General features: G+C 38.1%; 1 protein-coding gene across 1 annotated transcript; it reads left to right on the top strand.

The window, feature by feature from the left end:
- Window positions 1–4,820: 4,820 nt before the first annotated feature.
- dld (deltaD) lies at window positions 4,821–9,965 on the top strand. Its single transcript, XM_046863043.1, has 11 exons — window positions 4,821–5,229; window positions 5,338–5,637; window positions 6,030–6,090; window positions 6,169–6,426; window positions 7,092–7,152; window positions 7,235–7,365; window positions 7,482–7,651; window positions 7,790–8,006; window positions 8,170–8,974; window positions 9,083–9,185; window positions 9,299–9,965. The coding sequence occupies exons 1-11, from the start codon at window positions 5,182–5,184 to the stop codon at window positions 9,302–9,304; spliced, it is 2,160 nt and encodes a 719-aa protein (XP_046718999.1). The 5' UTR covers window positions 4,821–5,181; the 3' UTR covers window positions 9,305–9,965.
- Window positions 9,966–19,875: the final 9,910 nt, after the last annotated feature.

Consider the following 19,875-nt stretch of genomic DNA (forward strand, 5'->3'; position numbering starts at 1 on the left):
ATGAGCTTCTCCACCCTTTCTCCAGACTGGAGAAAAGGTGATCTCCAGACTGAAGATTCTAGGACCTTCTTCTTCTCTTTAGCCCAGGTAAGATGCCTCTGAAGTTGTCTGTGGTTCAGGAGTGCCTTAACAAGAGGAATATGACAACTGTAGTCAAATTCCTTGACATGCCTGTGTGTGGTGGCTATTGATGCCTTGAACTCAGCCTCAGTCCATACCTTGTGATGTTCACCCAAATTCTTAAATTGGTTTTGCTTGACCAGCCTCTGAAGGCTGCGGTTCTCTCGGTTGGTTATGTATCTTTTTCTTCCACACTTTTTCCTTCCAATCAACTTTCTGTTAACATGCTTGGATACAGCACTCTGTAAGCAGCTTCTTTGGCAATGAATGTTTGTGTATTACCCTCCTTGTGAAGGGTGTCAATGATTGTCTTCTGGACAACTGTCAGATCTGCAGTTATTTCCATGATTGTGTCTTCTAATTAACCAAACTGAGAGACCATTTTGAAGGCTCAGGAAACCTTTCTGGTGTTTTGAGTTGATTGGATGATTGGCATTTCACCATATTCAAATTTTTTGAGAATTGGTGGGTTTTTGTTAAATACAAGCCAAAATCATCACAATTAAAAGAACCATAGACTTAAACTATTTCATTTTGTGTGCACTGAATTGATTTAATACACGAGTTTCACAATTTGAGTTGAACTACTGAAATAAATTAACTTTTACACGATATTCTAATTTATTAAGATGCACCTGTATATTCATACACTATATCAAGATAGATAGATAGATAGATAGATAGATAGATAGATAGATAGATAGATAGATAGATAGAGTACTTTATCAATCCCAAAGGGTAATTATAAAGCAGCAAGTACAAGCAACATACATTTAGAAGAAAAGAATCGCTTGGTTTAGTTAAATAATAAAAATTAGAAAAAGGGTAAAATATCATTTTAAAAGAAAAAATTATAAGCCAATGATTACATCTGATAACTGCACCCTAAGGAGTAGCTAAAAACGTTGCAAAATTATAATATACAATATATATTAAACATAATGATTGTATATACATGAGAGAGCTTGAATAACTGATAATGAGAATACAAATACTACTAACAAACATAAAAGTTAGGAGAAATTAAATATGATATATTCATATTGAGGTTTATGCAGACAGACGACTTTTGCATTGTGTTTACCCGTTGTTTAGAGTGTGTGGGTAACATAAATAATGTAATGCATACTGGGAAACGAGCAGACAGTTAATCAATAAATTCCCTTCTTTAATTGATTTAAAACCTGTCACTTAGAGGTTGATGGGAATAGATCCCCAAACCAGTGAAGAAGCATCCTAAAAGAAACACTTTAATCATCGGCATTACTAGTTATTATCCAATGCTTCTGTAATTGTTTTAATCTTCGTCTTATTATTTCACCATCAGTTGCATCAATGAATATGAACATTTGAAAAATCGTGTGGGTTTTTTTAATCAGCTTCCTGAAGTTTAGAAATAGCCTATAGTTTTCATGCTACATGGACTACATGTCTAGAAGCAAAGTCTATTGATTTATTTCACTGTTCCTCTGTGGGCTTATCGATTTTTTTTCCTTTCTTATTTGATGTCTCTCAAATGAACAAAACCCACCCTGGGGAAAAGGGGCAGATGTTCTCTTAGGAGCATCGGCACGCGACTCTCCTCAGCCGAAGAATTCAACCCGCACGCGCGCGCGTACAGGCACACGCGCGCACGCACGCACTCTAAACCTCGTTGTAAGAGGCAGGGCAATGCAAGGACTACCTGCTAGTTTGCAGCAGCTGGCAAAAAAAAAGAATCGGTCTTAAGATACAAAGACGTGCCTGGAATCAGTACTAATCTGTTAATCTTGCCGCTGGACTGTTAGCGCACAATGAGAAACACGCAGAGACCACAGATGGTCGTTTGCTATTAGTTTAGACCTGGGTGCTGGATGGTTTCATCCGTTCGAGTTACTTCTTATCAATCATATGCGCGGGCCCGGGCCACGCGACTGGCCCTTTGTTATTGTAATGGGCGTGCGACTTCTGCTGCGTCACGTCGCTGCAGCTTGTGTCCTCTCTCAAATAAAACATCAATCCGACGCCAGAGCAGACGTTCATGCTCTGGCATCCTCGAGGAATCAAGTGTGCGTTTGTGTGTCAATGCATCACATAAATACAGCTCACTGCTCACACATCAGGGTAACTTCCCTCGTGCTTGATAAGAAGTGCATGGTTTCAGACTGATCGATAGGCAGCAGGTCTGACATTAAAGTCACGTCCCTATTTGTTAGAATGCATTCGATTTCCCACGCTCGCTTTCTGTTTCACTATCCATATGGCCAGTTGCCTGCCATTCACGGCTTCTTTGCCATGCTTCCAGAACCATTTCGAGGAAGACTCAGTGCTGTGCGCAGGAACAGTGGAGACATGCAGTTGAAATGTGGGGATGAAGAAGAAGCAGTGGTGGGGGGGAGAGAAACACGCCATTTGGTTGGGAGCAGATGGTTGGCTTTGGAGGGGGGTGGGTGTGTGTGTGTGTGTGTGGGGGGGGGGGTATGGTGCTGAGCGCGTCTAAAGGCGTGTCGTGGCCTTCAGAGAGAATCCCCAAAGGGCTCCCCTTGTATTCAAAATCAATGAAAATTAAAGCGCAGAGAAAAGATGAATAGTCGAACCTCGAGTCCCGGGCTTTGTTTGGCACAGCTACTGGTGGGCAGGAGTTAAAGTACAACAGCCCCCTATAGAAACACTTAAGTTAAACAGTCTCTCCATAGTCCAGCTCCAAAAAGGAGGGAGAGGAGGAGAAAGGAGCGAGGCTTTCTGCTTGATTTAACCAAGACAGAATCACGTGGCATAAATTATTCTTGAAAAGAATAAAACGAAGTGGGCATAAATCCAAGAGGTTTCACTTCACCTTTCAGTTACGCTTTGCTGTACTAATCGCGAAATGTGTGCTACGTCCGGATAAAGAATTGTCATATGTGATGTGATGAGATGAGATGAGATCGGAGATGAGATCGGAGATGTTTGGGAATGTGTTCACTGCTCAGCTCCAGGATATATAGATCGATTTATTCGAAATAAAGCATGCATCGTCATTTCTGAAGGCATGCTTGATTTGGCATCACCTCGGCTACAGCTTTAGAAGAGTTTTTGTGAAGGACAAGCACCAGTTGATAAGAATCATCAATTAAAAATCCCAAATGTATACTGTTACCCTCACCAAAAAGTATTTGTATTACATGATGATTAGCGAATACTTCTTTCATACAAGGAGATATACTGAATATATGTACACACCTAACTGTTTGCTTTTCAAAACACAGGAACTGAAAGTGTTGCTACGTCACTGATCGGCCGATTAAAGAAAATATATTCAAATGGGGTTGCATTCCTGCAGGATATTCGTTTCAATTAACGCTTTAATAAAGAGCACTCTCTCTCTATCTATCTCTCTCTCTCTCTCTCTCTCTCTGTCACGCACACACGCAGACACGCAGAGGATTGAGCGTGCGCATGCGCACAACAGCAGGCGAAGAGGACCGCTGTAATTTATTTAATAATCACAGTGAAACGAATGTTTAACTTTGTTGTTGTTGTTGTTTTTGTTGTTGTTGAGAGAATACATTGACATTACAGGGGGTGATTATTCAGGCGATGTTTTTGCTCATAGTGGTTCTCTCTCTCTCTCTCTCTCTCTCTCTCTCTCTCTCTCTCTCTCTCCACTACATTGTGAAGGGAGCAGGTGCTGGCCGCATTACCATACAGCTGAGAGCACAAAGAACAAACTTATTCTTCCCTCACACAATAACAAAGTGCTTTAATGACAGCCACGCGAGCGACACACACCCACAAGACTTTACTGCCCACAACAAGTTAAAATATAAACTTTAGGGTGAACTCTGCACATCTAACATCTAACTAGCAAAAAAAGTCCTCTGATTTTACATAGATTCTAGATTTAATATGTTTGATCAGAAAATTTCATCTTATATTTTACTTATTCAAGTAAATAAATATAACCCACATTTTTCTTTAAATTAACTGAAAACTGCAGTTTGTTGCTAAAACCTCCACTGGTTTTGGCAACAGGTGTAAAACGATTCAAAATCTAAGTGTGACCCTTCAAAATAGACTATTATTTATCCTCTTCAAATGATCAACGATGGAATAATCAAGACAAATCGCGCCTTCAGCATCTACTGACCAAATCCAATCCTACTTAATGTTCTGTTAATAAAACGCTTGAATGACATTTTCAATGAACAATGGTGAGATTCCACATTTGGAGACCAGGGATGCCTTTGAATGTTCAGTCCTTGCTCTTTGCACGGTTTTCATGGAACCAGCAGTGGCCACATGGATATGTGATGTAATTTAAAGGTTTGTGCCGGATGTGTAGGATTCTTGAGGTTGAATTTTTTTCCTATATGTAAATGAGACACCCCCACACACACACACACACACACACACACACACACACACACACACACACACACACACACACACACACACACACACACTCCTTCTTACAAAGGGGAGAGGTTGCACATTTTACAGCTCAGTGACCATTTGGCGATCTCTGTGTGTGTGTGTGTGTGTGTGTGTGTGTGTGTGTGTGTGTGTGGGGTGGATGGGTGGAAAAGTGTCCCTTTGTGACAACTCGAGCCAGATTGGGGAGTAGCTCTGATTTGCATCTCATTACCCTAGAAGGCGCACTCTGTATATAACAGGCAGCGGGCGGACTGGGAGATCAGAGACACACACACACACACACACTCACACACACTCACTCTCTGTCCAATGGAATCAAGAGCGTCGGAGTAAAAGCGTTTGGACCTGTACAAATCAGAGCAAAGTAAACAGACCAGACCTGGTGCCTGTCTCTGCTGCACCTTCACGAGGAAAGGACAAGTGAAGAGGACGCACAGACAACCTGGAGTTATCACTCTTTTTTCCCCTCCTGTGACATTTTGGATTTACTTGTCTGTTTTTGCAAGACATGACCTGTAAAAGAAGATAAAACGATTTTTTGTCTTAGTGCATCAACGCATTACATAAATAATTCACATCTTCAACTTGTGTTAGTTTGAGTTTACATGACTCGTTGAACGAGCAGACCCGTGGACGTGTAACATCTCGTTGAAGATCTTTACCACCATGGGGCGACTTATGATAACTGCCATCCTTTGTGCCATTCTAAGCCAGGTAATGAAGAATGGGTCTCTGGCCTTTGGTCAAGCTGAGCCGAACTGATTTTTCTAAACTTGTATTTTTGCTGATTAATTGCATGTGTATATATTTTTTTCTTCTCAGGTTTTATGCTCGGGGGTTTTTGAGTTGAAGTTGCAAGAGTTTCTCAATAAGAAAGGAATAACGGCCAACACGAACTGCTGTAAAGAAGAACCCGGGTCAGCAATTCATCAGTGCGAATGCAAAACCTTTTTTAGGATTTGCCTCAAGCATTACCAAGCGAATGTGTCCCCGGAGCCTCCGTGCACATACGGCGGAATTACTACTCCCGTTCTCGGATCAAACTCGTTCCAAGTTCCTGAGAGTGTTTCAGACAACACCTTCACCAACCCAGTCCGCTTCCAGTTTGGATTCACGTGGCCGGTGAGTAGATGCAGATTTTTTTTACTGCTGATGTTTTTGTGCATGTTTAATAGCGCTAATGTGACTAAAGCATCATTGGTGTGTTCGTGTGAAGGAAATTCATTGGTTCATTTACAACACTTACACTGCTGAAGGCATGAAAATGTCAGGTCCTATAGGGATGCTAAATTATTGTCAACTCAGCGTGAAATTCCGAAAGCTTTCATTTGCCTGCGCTGAAGGAAGTGTGAACTTGGGGGTAACAGAGAGTGAACTCGAGAATTATCACACCTCCGTTTATCCTCCGCTTCCGTTAAACACACCAAGATTCCGACTGCGAGTGTGTGTCCTGTTCCAGCAGCGTATACGAGCCATTCTTTACATCTAACGTGATTTTTTTTCTCACCTTACAGGGCACGTTTTCACTGATTATTGAGGCATTTCATACAGAGTCTACTGAAGATCTAGCAACAGGTAAGATAAAAAAAAAAAAATACTGTTCTTATAATTTGTTTGGAAAAAAACGATCTGATAGATCATTTTCTGTTAAAGAAAACCCAGAACGTCTGATCAGTCGTGTGACCACCCAGAGGCACTTGACGGTCGGTGAAGAATGGTCCCAAGATCTACAAGTGGCTGGAAGGACAGAGCTGAAGTACTCGTACAGATTTGTGTGTGATGAGCATTACTACGGAGAGGGCTGCTCGGTCTTCTGTCGTCCGCGGGACGACGCCTTCGGCCACTTCACGTGCGGAGAGCGCGGAGAAATCATCTGCAACTCCGGGTGGAAAGGCCACTACTGCACTGAGTGTAAGTCGTTTTACGAGCTATCATTTTAGAAGATTGATTTATTCATTGTCTCTGAGGGCAATGCATGCTGTAGTGATTAATAATAGATCGTGTACAGTGATGTGCCTCTGTGCGGAAGTGCTCCGAGCAGCACGCACAGTCATTCAAAACAGAGCCGTTAGCTAAATAATGGCACGCGTGCCATGGACTAACGTCGTCCCCTGATTGGATGCTTAGCAGTGGGCTCGCCGCTGATTGGCTGAATGGGGTCCTGTATTGTTAGAAGCGGGCAGCTGCTGAGTGAGAGAAGACAATACAGCAGCTGTCCTGCACTAGCAGCGTGTCCACCAGCTGTCCACCCTTATCTCTGCGACATTATGTGGAGGGGGCTGTATGAACAAAGTGAAAAAAGGGAACTTCTGACCCACCGGTAGAAGAAAAGAAGGCTTTTGTTTGTAAATCTTTTGTAGGAGTGTGAGTGTGTTAAGCAGGCTCTTTTTCCCAGGGTGATGACAGGAGCATGTTTTTTCTTCTAGACACCTACTCATGGGGCAACTAGCCCAGAGCAGAATGAATGACTGATTTTGTTTGGGAAATTGTTGGCAAATGCGCCTAAATGAAGAGTTCAAGCTTCAAAGATTTTATAATTTGCCAAAATTAATGTATACATTTCCTTCTCTATGTAGCAATCTGTCTACCGGGATGCGACGAGGAGCATGGATTTTGTGACAAACCTGGGGAATGCAAGTAAGCATACTAGTTTTTAGCATTAAAAATAGAGAACTGTTTAGTTATACAAGAGGATGGATTCTAATCTGTGTTGCTTTAGATGCCGGGTCGGCTTCAGTGGAAAATACTGTGACGACTGTATCCGCTATCCGGGTTGCTTACATGGGACCTGCCAACAACCATGGCAGTGCAACTGTCAAGAAGGATGGGGTGGCCTCTTCTGCAACCAAGGTTAATCTTGTTTAAAAGTCTTTCCATCACTGCATTTATGCATCACCAATGTGACACACCTGGGGCCTTTTGCAGAGTTGAACTGGAGGAGTAAAACTTTTTTTGTTGTGTTTCAGATCTTAATTACTGCACACACCACAAACCATGCCAGAATGGAGCCACTTGCACTAATACCGGTCAAGGCAGCTACACATGCACCTGTAAGCCTGGTTTTACAGGGGCAAGCTGTGAGATTGAGGTTAATGAGTGCTCTGGAAGCCCCTGCAGAAATGGAGGAAGCTGCACTGTAAGTAATTTTGTGTTGATAGGTTAACTTTTAACCAAAAAGTCAATTTAACACCTATCCACTGAGATTTTCAAACCTTGAACCCCATTTTTCTTAATTTCTTTTCTCATAATTCCCTTAATTCTCCCAATTTCACAGGATCTTGAGAACACATATAGCTGCACCTGTCCTCCTGGTTTCTATGGAAGAAACTGTGAACTAAGTGCTATGACATGTGCTGATGGACCCTGTTTCAACGGTGGACGGTGTGCTGACAATCCTGATGGAGGATACTTCTGTCAGTGTCCCATGGGCTACGCCGGCTTTAATTGTGAAAAGAAGATTGATCATTGCAGCTCAAATCCATGCTCAAATGGTAAACTAATACTAAATGTGATTTTAAATTATAAAAAAAAAATATATATATATATATATATATATATATATATATATATATATATATATATATATATATATATATTTGTTTTTTGGAACATTTAATCCGATTATCTAATATCTGCTATTTCATATTTTTTAAGGTGCCCAATGTCTCGATCTTGTGGACTCCTATCTCTGCCAATGTCCAGAGGGTTACACAGGCACCAACTGTGATGACAGTACTGATGAATGTGCTGGCTACCCGTGTCAGAATGGAGGAACATGCCATGATGGAGTCAACGATTACACCTGTACTTGCCCACCTGGATACATTGGCAAGAACTGCAGTCTGCCGGTCAATAAGTGTGCACATAACCCTTGCCACAATGGAGCTACTTGTCATGAAAGGGATAATCGCTATGTGTGTGCCTGCGTTCCTGGGTATGGAGGACGTAATTGCCAATTCTTGCTGCCTGAAAACACTCAAGGACAGCCGGTTGTAGAGGGAGCCGATAAAAGGTACTCTGAAGACGAGGAGGACAACTTATTTCCATGGACAGCAGTCTGTGCTGGGATTATTTTGGTGCTTTTGCTCCTGCTTGGGTGCGCAATTTTGATTGTGTACATCCGCATAAAACTGCAGCAGAGAAGCCAGCAAGCTGATACTCACAATGAAAGTGAAACCATGAACAACTTGACCAACAACCGCAGTCGAGAGAAGGACCTGACCGTAAGCATTATTGGCACAACGCAGGTAAAGAATACCAACAAGAAGGTGGACTTTCAGAGTGACGCCACAGGTGTTGAAAAGAAGGGGTACAAGTCTCGCTATTCATTAGTGGATTACAATCTTGTTCATGAGCACAACCAGGAGGACTTTGGAAAAGAAGACTTGGAGAAAAACGATGTGAAATGCGATGCTCTTGAATCAGACTCTGAAGAAAAACACAGAAAACATTTAAAAAGGTGAATAATCCTGAAATATATATATATAATTGTGATTAACTGTATTCTCTCTGTTTTTGGGTTTTTTTGTAATATCCGTAACATTTTATTTTTATTTTTGAATTTTAGTGAGACATCAGAGAAAAGTTCTGAAGCTGCCTGCAAAGACACAAAGTACCAGTCTGTCTTTGTAATATCAGATGAAAAGGATGAATGTATTATTGCAACTGAGGTGAGTTTATTTCTAAGAAACCCACATACCACCTACAAATATGTAAGTCGGGTCTTGTATTGCATCTTGCAACTAAAAGAAAACTAATTTCTTTATTTTTAACTGTTTTGCAGGTATAATTCCACAATAGAGCTGTAGCTCGTTTTGCTCTACAGGAGGTTTTACTCCAGTATATGCTGCTCAAACCAGAGGGAAGGTTTCCTTCATGTGACTGCTGCTGTGGGTCTTATGTTAATGGTGAAGTTCAGAATGAGCTGGTTCTCAACTGAAATAAGCACAGTGACTGCAGAAAAAGGATGTTGAGCCATACTGGCTCGCACTCTCAAAGTTTATTTTCCCAGGAATGTGTCAGTTGGACTTGTTGCATTTCCTGTAGGGATTTCTTTTTACCTCATTGCACTATGGAGGGTTTCTTAAAAATGTATTTAACATTCATAATTACTGCATATAAGTATGCACTGACTGCAGTGTCTATCTCAGACCCGTTACACAGGTCAGGAGAGGAAAAACACCGCCATCAAAACTGCTCAGTTACCATGATTTTTTAAGCTGTAACTTTTTTTGTTTTATTATTTAAATGCTATTTGTGATTATTTCTTCTTTTGGGTTTTTTTTGTAAAGTTTACCCAAATATAATTTAATCTTTTTTTCTCATTTTGCAAATTTGTATATTGTATATAAGGCACTTTGGGTCATAGTGACTGTTTTCCAACAGTAATGTATTTAATTGTGTTTGTTAAAACTTACGGGAATTGTTTTATAAGTGTTGTTAATGAAGAAAATCACCTTAATATTTTTCCAAATAAATCCTGTATGAAATATTTCCAAATGACAGTCTGGTGTGAATAATTATTTCTTTAGTAAATAATGGTTAAAAATTGAGATAATTATAAGAATTTTTATATATAATATCACTTTACAGCACGATTGATATTCCAACTGATCTCACTGATTCTTGTCAATTAATTTTTAAATCTATAATTGAAACTTGGTTCCAAAGCCCATTTGCACAAAACAAACACTATTTGGCAAATCCTGACCTACACAAAGCCCTGACCTCAATCTAAAGAACGTCTTTAGGGTGATTTTGTATGCAAACTTCGCCCTAGTTTTCCTTACTCGACATCAGCTCATGACCTCACTAAGATTCTTCTGGCTAAACGAGCAAATCCCACAGTCATGTTTCAGAATAAAGTTATCATAACACTAAAGGGGGACTAAATCTGAAATGGGATGTTAAACAGTCAAATACAGGTGTGATGTCAGAACACAAAAATTTGAAAACAGTCCAGTGTTGATTCATACAAATAATAATTAAAGTGTTATGATAACCTAGATGTGGATTTTCTGCCTGATTTTCTGAGTACTCTTGATTTCGTACACAATTCTCTTGAAGCTGTTTAATTTACTAATAGACAATTATAGGACAGAACATTATATTATTCTTAACAGGATTTACACAGAAATAAAATGACTGACAGAAAAGTCAGTTAAAATAGTAATTAAGTAATAGCTAAATACAGTTTACCAAGGTCTTCAGTTTAACTCATCAAACAACTGAAAAGTTAATATGCACTCTTTTATAAGGATATAATTAAATATTATGAGAACATGAACTGATAACTTAGCAGACAGATGTTCCAAAAAACCAGAAGGTAATGTTATTTTATAGCAGATCATGCATAAAGTACAGATAGTGTATATTACATTGTTGAAATGAAAAGGCATTACATAATTTTTCTTTTCACACACACACACACACACACACACACACACACACACACACACACACACACTGCATAAAAACAATGTAGAGCTACATCACACAACATAGAGCTACATACAGAACACAGAGCTAAGGACTAAAGTATGTTGTCCTAGCCACATAAAGTGCATCATGTGCAACCCAGTGCAAACAGCACAAGACAAAAAACAGTGCAAAAAGACAATACAAGACAGTCTAAGTAAGATACACAAAAACACAATATTCCGCTGCCAGTAAACCTACTATGTTATACAGTATATTGTGCAAAAGAGAACTTATAAAAACATACTTATTTGAAAGTGGTGGCTTGCTTGTAGTGGCTAAATGTTAAATCTTCTTTATTTACAACAATGTACATTCTAAATTGGTTTTATAATTTTGAGTGACTGGTATTTAGATGAATATAAACCAGTTCTCTATTGGTTTTGGTCAAGATGTTACACATTTGTGGGGCAGGATATTCTTTTTCCAACTTAGTTTTGTATCAATCTTATTGCACCTAGTGAGCAAAAATGAGAATCTGATAAAAAACAATCACTAACAGAGTCCAATTGTGGTATTGTCTGCTCTGTCCTCACAATAGAAATGTTTTGTTTACATGTGGCAGGAGGCAGCACAGTTAATGATATGCATTCTGTGCTCATGTTTGCAGTTTGCACACTGTCACAATAGTGACAGAAACTGAACTGAATACAACTGGATTTAATTTTTTCAATCAATTTGAGGACAACAACCTTTTAAATATATTCTTTCTAATCCTAGTCTTGATTCTATTCCAGACCAGAATTTATGTAATTAGTTTACACTGTTTACACAAGTTTACACTGTTATCTAGCTAGCTATATAGTATAACTACCTACTTTTATGTCTTTCAACTGCAAACATCTGCAAAAAGAAACCATACTAATTACACCAGTTGCCTAGAAAATTCTACATTTGTTACATTTGAATAAAGCCATGATCTGGAAAAGAACACATATTTATATAACATTTTGACAAATGAGGCAACTTATAGTGAGATAGCACTGTTATATCAGTGATGTTCATTTGTGTGTGGCTTTTCATTTGTGCTGGCTTTAAACAACTTTCTGTTCTCTCATTGAATAATTGTGCACATAGTTTGTTCAAGTTTATACAAATCTTGTTGCCTTTCAACTACCCAGTAAGAGTTGCTCTAAAATCACAAGATAGTAGGCTATAACGAGTGTAAATTCTAACTTAGTTTGATGTTATGTTGTTATTTATTCTATGAACTGCTCATTTCAACTGCCTATGACACTAAATTAGAAAGAAAAGAGGATTGTGAAGCATCTTGCTTTAATGCTTTAACATTTGTGGGGGAGACTGCAGATGAAACAGTGACTTGTGACTTCAGAAGTGTGACTCACAGGAGCTAAAGATGAACAGATGTGAAGCATTCCTTCAAAGTCTTAAATGCCTGAATGGCAGATTGAGACCAGGGAAGTTTTGTGAGGTCTTCCCTTAGGGAGTAAAGCAAAAGAGAGGGTAAAGGGTGGTCCACTTCCACACTGAACTAATGACCTAGGCTACTACTGCATTTGACTCAAGGTTGCAAACTGTAATTCTTCACCTCCAATGAAAAAAGGCAAGGAAAATAAATTCCTTGAAATTCCTACTTGGAATTGGGATAGTCTTCTTGACTATAGGCTCATTCTCTGTTTATGGAATGATGTCCAATAAACATGGCAGGAAACATTACAAAGCATTACAAATAAACATACAATGAACTACAGAAGAACATAGCTTTTAATATAGAATAAAAGTATCTCAAACTATATCCAGACATATCCATTTGTTAGATTGAATGCAATGCAATACTTTTGATTGTTTGAGGAGGAAAATATGCATGATATAATAAGGTCATAATGCTTAGATAAAAAATATGCTACAGAACTTAAATATTATGCATGCTTACTAAAATATGATTGATAATAAGATTACTGATGAAAACCTGAAAAACAAAAAGGGCAATTTGAACCCAATATGACCACTGACCACTAAAAACGACTGGTGTGGTCTTTTGCCCATCTGAAACACATACTTACACAAATAACACTGTAGGCATTGCAAACATTTAGTTTTGTGAATTGAGGCAGCTTCTACTTTGGCAGCTTTAACCCTATAATGTTAATAACTTAAGTTAATAAAACTCGTAGCTTTGACAGAAATTCAAATAAAATCTTTGCTAGAACAGTTAAATACTCCAACTCCAAACTGACAAAAGAAATTTGTTGTATCAATAAATTATTTCCTATTACATAGCCCTAAATTTTAATTGCTGTTAAAATAACCACAATATGATTAAAGTAGATATAGTGTGATTTAATTAGATATGGTGCTCTAGTTGGCTTCATTGTTCTACAGTCATTTTGATCTCTAGATTATTTGAATGCTAGATTATATTCTTGAAAGCTTGTCCATTCACTAATGTTTTTCTTGAAGTAAATACATTTTTACATAAATAAACCTTTTATTATTCTTAGCTATTATTCTCAATTTATGTTTAAAACATGCACAGGATATTTTCGTATATTAGACCTCAATGCTGCTTTCAAACTATTAAACTACTCATTCCATGTGTTACCCATTACCTTTTTGAGATCCTTCTCTTTCAAGATCTTTCCTCCTTGTTTGCAATGGCCTTAATTGGTCCATTTTCGCCATTTTTGTCTCTTATTGCTATAAATGTTTTATATAATTTGGAAACACATTTTACTGGCTTGTTAGTGAGATCTTGATAACTTTTTTGCAATCTTTGGCACAACAAGAATATAAGATCAGTTGAAAACAATTGTCTTTCTTCAGGTAATAGCCATTTTCTTTATCGTTTTCTACCATTCCCAGACGTGGAAATGTTGTGTATGCCTTCGTTTCATCATGGCTATATTATTGTGATTTACAGTTCACCTGTGTATGTCACTCATCCCTGGTTTGCCTTAAGCTAATTTAGAATGTTGCAGAAAGGATGCTGACTGGCCAAAGTGGGATCATACATATTCTGCACCGACCTCGATTAATAGGTTCTCTGTTTTGCAGTTGATTTTAAGTTTTACTTTTTTTTTGTAGCTACTTGCAAAGTTTTATTTTAATGTTATTATCCTACACTTGTGTTCTTCACAAAAACAGCTGCAATAGCTTGGCCACAGTCTCAATGTTCTACTGTTCTCTAACCTTCATTGAAATGTAAAAGAAAAAAAATTCCAACATAATACAATTAAAACACCACATAAAGAAAATTTGAGTGAATTTCAAGTCATGCAAAAAATATCTTGACTGGAGCCCCAGGTCCAGCTAATAAGAAGCACCTACATAACTTGATGCTGCTACCACCATGCTTCACCATGGGTATGGTGTTTTTCAGATGATAAGGTGTTTTGTCATTGTTTCAAACTTATGTTTTAGAAGTATGCCTAAAAAGTTTAAAATATTTTGTGCCAAATGCTTAGGCAAATTGTAGGCAAGCTTAGATATTTTTTTGTATGTGGGAAAGGGCATGCATTATCGACTCTACCACATATAACAAATATGTAAAAAAAATATGTCAATGTGTGCTAGAAGGATTTGCAGAGAAAGATTTCAATGTATACATTTGCAATGTATAAAAGACTTCCATACATATTCCCATACATATACAGTGCATTATACAAAGTATTTACAGCACTTCATTTTTTCCACATTTTGTTATGTTTTGTTATGCTTATACCAAAATTCATTAAAATCATTATTTTTCTAAAAATTCTACAAACAATACCCTATAATGACTGAAAGAAGTGTGTTTGAAATCTTTGAAAATTTTTCTACAAATAAAAAAGGAAAAAATCACATACATAATGGATGCTGGCTGTTGGTCATATTATATATATATATATATATATATATATATATATATATATATATATATATATATATATATATATACACACATACACTGGCGATCAAAATTAGAGAACAAGTTATAAACAACTGAACAATTCTGAAATAATGTCATCTTCACTGCTCAACAGTTGAGGGTGTTTTTGTCCTGTCTATACCATGCTACCAGAACACCTTTTCTACAAGATAACTAAGGCATTTCCAAATAAAACATTATTTTGCAAAAAACACACTCATCAAAATTTAGAGAACACTTTCAGATACCTCCCATTTGGTGTAATCTGGTACCTGGTGCTAATTTCCTTGATTATCTGTCAACCCCTATTTAACTGGCAGCCTAACTTCCAGTTTCATTGACTCTGCAAGATGGTTGGCCGTTCTAAAGTGACTGAAAGCCTCCGGCAGCAGGTTGTCCAGATGAAGGCCAAAGGGATGACCCTATCAGCCATAGCAAGACAAGTTGGTCGTTCCAAATCTGTGATTTCAAGAATATTGAATCTTTACAACATCACAAACTCATTCAAGTCCGCCAAGAAGGCTGGCCGTCCACGGAAGACAAATACAAGAGAGGACAGGATACTGCGGAGGATCTCAATGGGCAATCGTTTCCACACTGCAGCTGGAATTGCTCCCCAGTTCAGCGCTAAACTGGGTAAGGATCTGTCTCGTCATACAGTGTCTCGATGTTTAAGAGCATTTGGACTGAAAGCCCACTCTGCAGTGACCAAACCTCTCATTAGCAGAAAGAATCAAAAGGCTAGACTAAGCTTTGCTGAGGAGCATGTTGTGTGGACAGAGGAAAACTGGTCCAAAGTTCACTTCAGTGATAAAAGCAAGTTTAATTTATTTGGGTCCGATGGGAAACATTATGTTCGGCGACAAACTGGAGAATGACTGAACCCAAAGTGTGTAAAGAAGTCAGTGAAAAGTGGAGGAGGAAGTGTCATGGTTTGGGGCAGGAGTTGGGCCTCTTATACAGCTACATGGCAGATTGAATGCAAATGTTTATCAGAACCTTCTTCAACAACATATGGTTCCTTCCCTGCGTTCATCACCCAATCAGCCCGCAGTGTTCATGCAGGACAACGCTCCATGTCACACAGCAAAACGGGTAAAGCAATTCCTTGAAACTAAAAACATTGAAATAATGACATGGCCTGCCCAGAGTCCTGATCTCAACCCAATAGAGAACCTCTGGAAAATCCTTGGTGACAAAGTTATGGCCAAGAAACCCACTACAGTCACCGAACTGTGGAGGAGACTGGAAGAAGAGTGGACCAAAATCACACCAGAGCAGTGTGAGAGACTAGTGCTGTCCTGTGGCCGCAGATGTGCTGAAGTCATTCAGAGCAGAGGCCTGTACAGTTCCTACTAATTGCTGACTGTTGTAACATTCAGAAAATATTGTTGTAATCTTTTTCCATGCTACAGTCATTGTTGTTCTATAATTTTGATCAGTGTGTTTTCTGCAAAATAATGTTTTTTTTTTGGAAATGCCTTAGTTATTTTGTCGAAAAGGTGTTCTGGTAGCATGGTATAGACAGGACAAAAACTCCTTCAACTGTTGAGCAGTGAAGATGACATTATTTCAGAATTGTTCAATTGTTTATAAATTGTTCTCAAATTTTGATTGCCAGTGTATGTATATATATATATATATATATATATATATATATATATATATATATATATATATATATATATATATACACACACACACGTTAGTTGTCCAGATGAAGGCCAAAGGGATGACCCTATCAGGTTGCATCTCAAAACTTACCTTATACTGAGAAGCCTTTAATAATCAAAAGAACAGACCTTTTCGTTGGTGTGAAGGCTTGCTCATCAGGAACAAATAAGAAAAGAACATCTTATTCATTTTTATCAACACAGTATCTGTGTAAAGCTGCTTTGAGACAATGTTCATTGTTGAAAGCGCTATACAAATAAAAATTAATTGAATCAAAAGGCTACCTGAGAGTTTTTTCAAAATCCAAACACTGTATGTAAAAGAGAAAACATAACAGTAATTAACAATGTTCTGCAATAGTATTTAATTATGCAATTGAACAGCAAGGCTTTTTTTGTTCATTGAGGGTATTGAAGAATGTTAAGATGGTTGGAAAGGTATCTCATACAATTACTTTAAATACATTTAAGCTGAATGAATTCTTAATAGCTGTATGAGTTCTATGGAAGCAGGGGCCTGTTTATACACTGGTTTGTGAATAAAGGGCTGAGCCATGGAAAGTGATTGATAAGGATCCCACATCTGTGTAAAATAAACAATATTCTGTGTTTTGTGTAAAGAAGCAAGGGTAATTTGGGGAAAGACTAGTACCATAATGCCATTCTTGGTCGGGGTCTGACTGTGTATATATAGATCTCTCTCTCTCTCTCTCTCTCTCTCTCTCTCTCTCTCTCTCTCTATATATATATATATATATATATATATATATATATATATATATATATATATATATTTATTTATTTATTAGGGGTGGCACGGTTTACAAAACCCACAGTTCGGTTCGTATCACGGTTTTAGGGTCACGGTTTTCGGTTCGGTACGGTTCTTGTTGTTATTTTTTATCTTCAAAACTCCAGAAATTTCCTTCAGCATTTCATATATAGCTTATTAGCTTAATTATCCACAATTTAGGATACAGTATTAACATTTTTATAATGTAATCATGCACTAACTGAATTTGACTTGACTTGTCTATTGGACTCTCCGACTTATCACTGAGAGGTTGCTTAAATGCTGCGGACAGTAGAAGTTGTTTCCTAACCAGCTCTCTCCTGTTTGTGCTTATCGACACATTGGCGTGATGTCTTCTCAAATGAACTGTCATATTAGAAGTGTTGCCATTAGCATATTGAATGCATTTTGCACAATGCTTGCACACAGTCGCAGTACTATCTACTGTTTTATTTCCGTTGTCATCGTAAGTAACAAGAAATCCAAAATGTTCCCAAACACCGGATTTGAACGACACGGTGCATCCGCTAACTCCGGGCAGCCTTCAACTGTGCGAACCGAGACAAGCAAACCGAACGGTTCGGGTGTTTGTTCATGTACCCTGCCACCCCAAATATATATATATATATATATATATATATATATATATATATATATATATATATATATATATAGAGAGAGAGAGAGAGAGAGAGAGAGAGAGAGAGAGAGAGAGACTATTATTCATATTTAATATTCAATTGCTTAGTATAAACAGACAATGGATTATTTGTATAGGAGAGCAGCAGATGCCTTTAAGACAGGAGTCGGAGCATCAGAGCAAAGACTACATTCTTTCTCCATAGCATTCTTCTACTGCCAGCTGAGGAACATTATAACACCTACAACAGAGAGGTGTTGGCTCTACTATAAATGGTACAAACTCGTTACTTGGACACATACCGCTCCAGCCACAGGTTAACCAGGAATGCACAGAATTTAGCATCTGTGGGCCAAGAACTAGTGCACCAACCTGCTGACTGATGTGTACCCATTTGTATCTTCATGCACCACATGTGCCCAATTCATGGTCCTTCAATCATTACCAGCATGAACACTTATGCCAGTACCCACACCATAGCGACCATGGCCCCACCTGCAGTATACTTCATCACAAATCTTCCTGAATCATGCAACAAAACTAACATCATTGTAATAATTGACCAGTTGGAAATTTCCCCACTGTGAGATGAATAAAGGTATATCTTATCTTATCTTATCTTTTAAGTCACTATGCCTGCTAAGATTACCCACATCTTTTGACAATGTAGAACTGTTGTTTTATCATGTGTTGTGAAATTTCAGAATCTTGAAAAACATTGTAAGTTACAGTGGCATACAATTCACATCAAAATGGTTAAACTTTATGAAAAAAATTAAGGAATGATTGTAATCTTAATATTTTATTTTCTGTCACAAAGGAATGGGAAAGTTAAAAGAGAAAATCAGCCCCCTCCTCAAAACATCCTCTGAAGAATCCAGATAGATTTGTCCCAGTTTCTTCTATGGGAAGAGTACACCCAGAATTCTGTACTTCCAATGAAAACACATCACAATCAACCCAGGTACACAGTGTAATTGATTACCATGGACTTCAGACAGAAACCATTTTGTAAGAAAACGGATAAATCAGCTATACAAGACCCTGAAGTAAATCAACAAGGTCATGTATAACCTCAAATTGCCATAAAACTAATAGCACATTCAAATTATAATGCATTAAATGCAATACACCTCTACCAGAACTAATTGACATTCCCCCTCCTCCGTCTGGCATTTAACGAATTGCATTTAACGCATTATACTTTGAATGTGCTTGAATTAGTTTTATGGCAATTTGAGGTTATATATGATATTGTGATTTGTGGTGAGAGTAGTAATTTTCTTTCTAGTCCTTCCACTAGGACAATCATTTGGGCATTCTGAATAGACATTCAGAATGCCCAAATGATTGTCCTAGTGGAAGGACTAGAAAGAAAATTGTTCCCTGTGTCAACCAGGTTTCCTAAAACACACTGCAGCCTACAAGTATAGCAGACATGGACTGTAGACACATTCACACAATACCATTCCTCTGATTTCAAATCACACACACTTTTGTAATCACATATACCTTAAACTTAGAATACATCCTTCTACGCCTTACTTTGTAAAATGTTATTTTGGTTTTGACTTTGTTCTCCTTCTTGTTTCTGGATTTTGCCAGAAAAAAGTATTCCTCTTTGCTGATTGCTTGATCATTGTCTGGTTTTGGATAAAGATTTTAAGCTTTTTGCCAGCCCCTGTAAAGAGAAAACCTCTAAATCTGTATTTCCATTTGTTTTTGCCTCTATCTAATAAATACTGTAATTTCATATTCGTACCCCTATCATCTTCTTCTTTCGGCTGCTCCCATTAGGGGTTGCCACAGCGAATCATCTGTCTCCATACCACCCTGTCCTCTACATCTAGCTCTTTCACACCAACTACCTGCATGTCTTCCCTCACCACATCCATGAACTTTCTCCTTG

The sequence above is a fragment of the Silurus meridionalis genome, chromosome 2 (assembly GCF_014805685.1).
Source record: "Silurus meridionalis isolate SWU-2019-XX chromosome 2, ASM1480568v1, whole genome shotgun sequence".
Lineage (NCBI taxonomy): Eukaryota > Metazoa > Chordata > Actinopteri > Siluriformes > Siluridae > Silurus > Silurus meridionalis.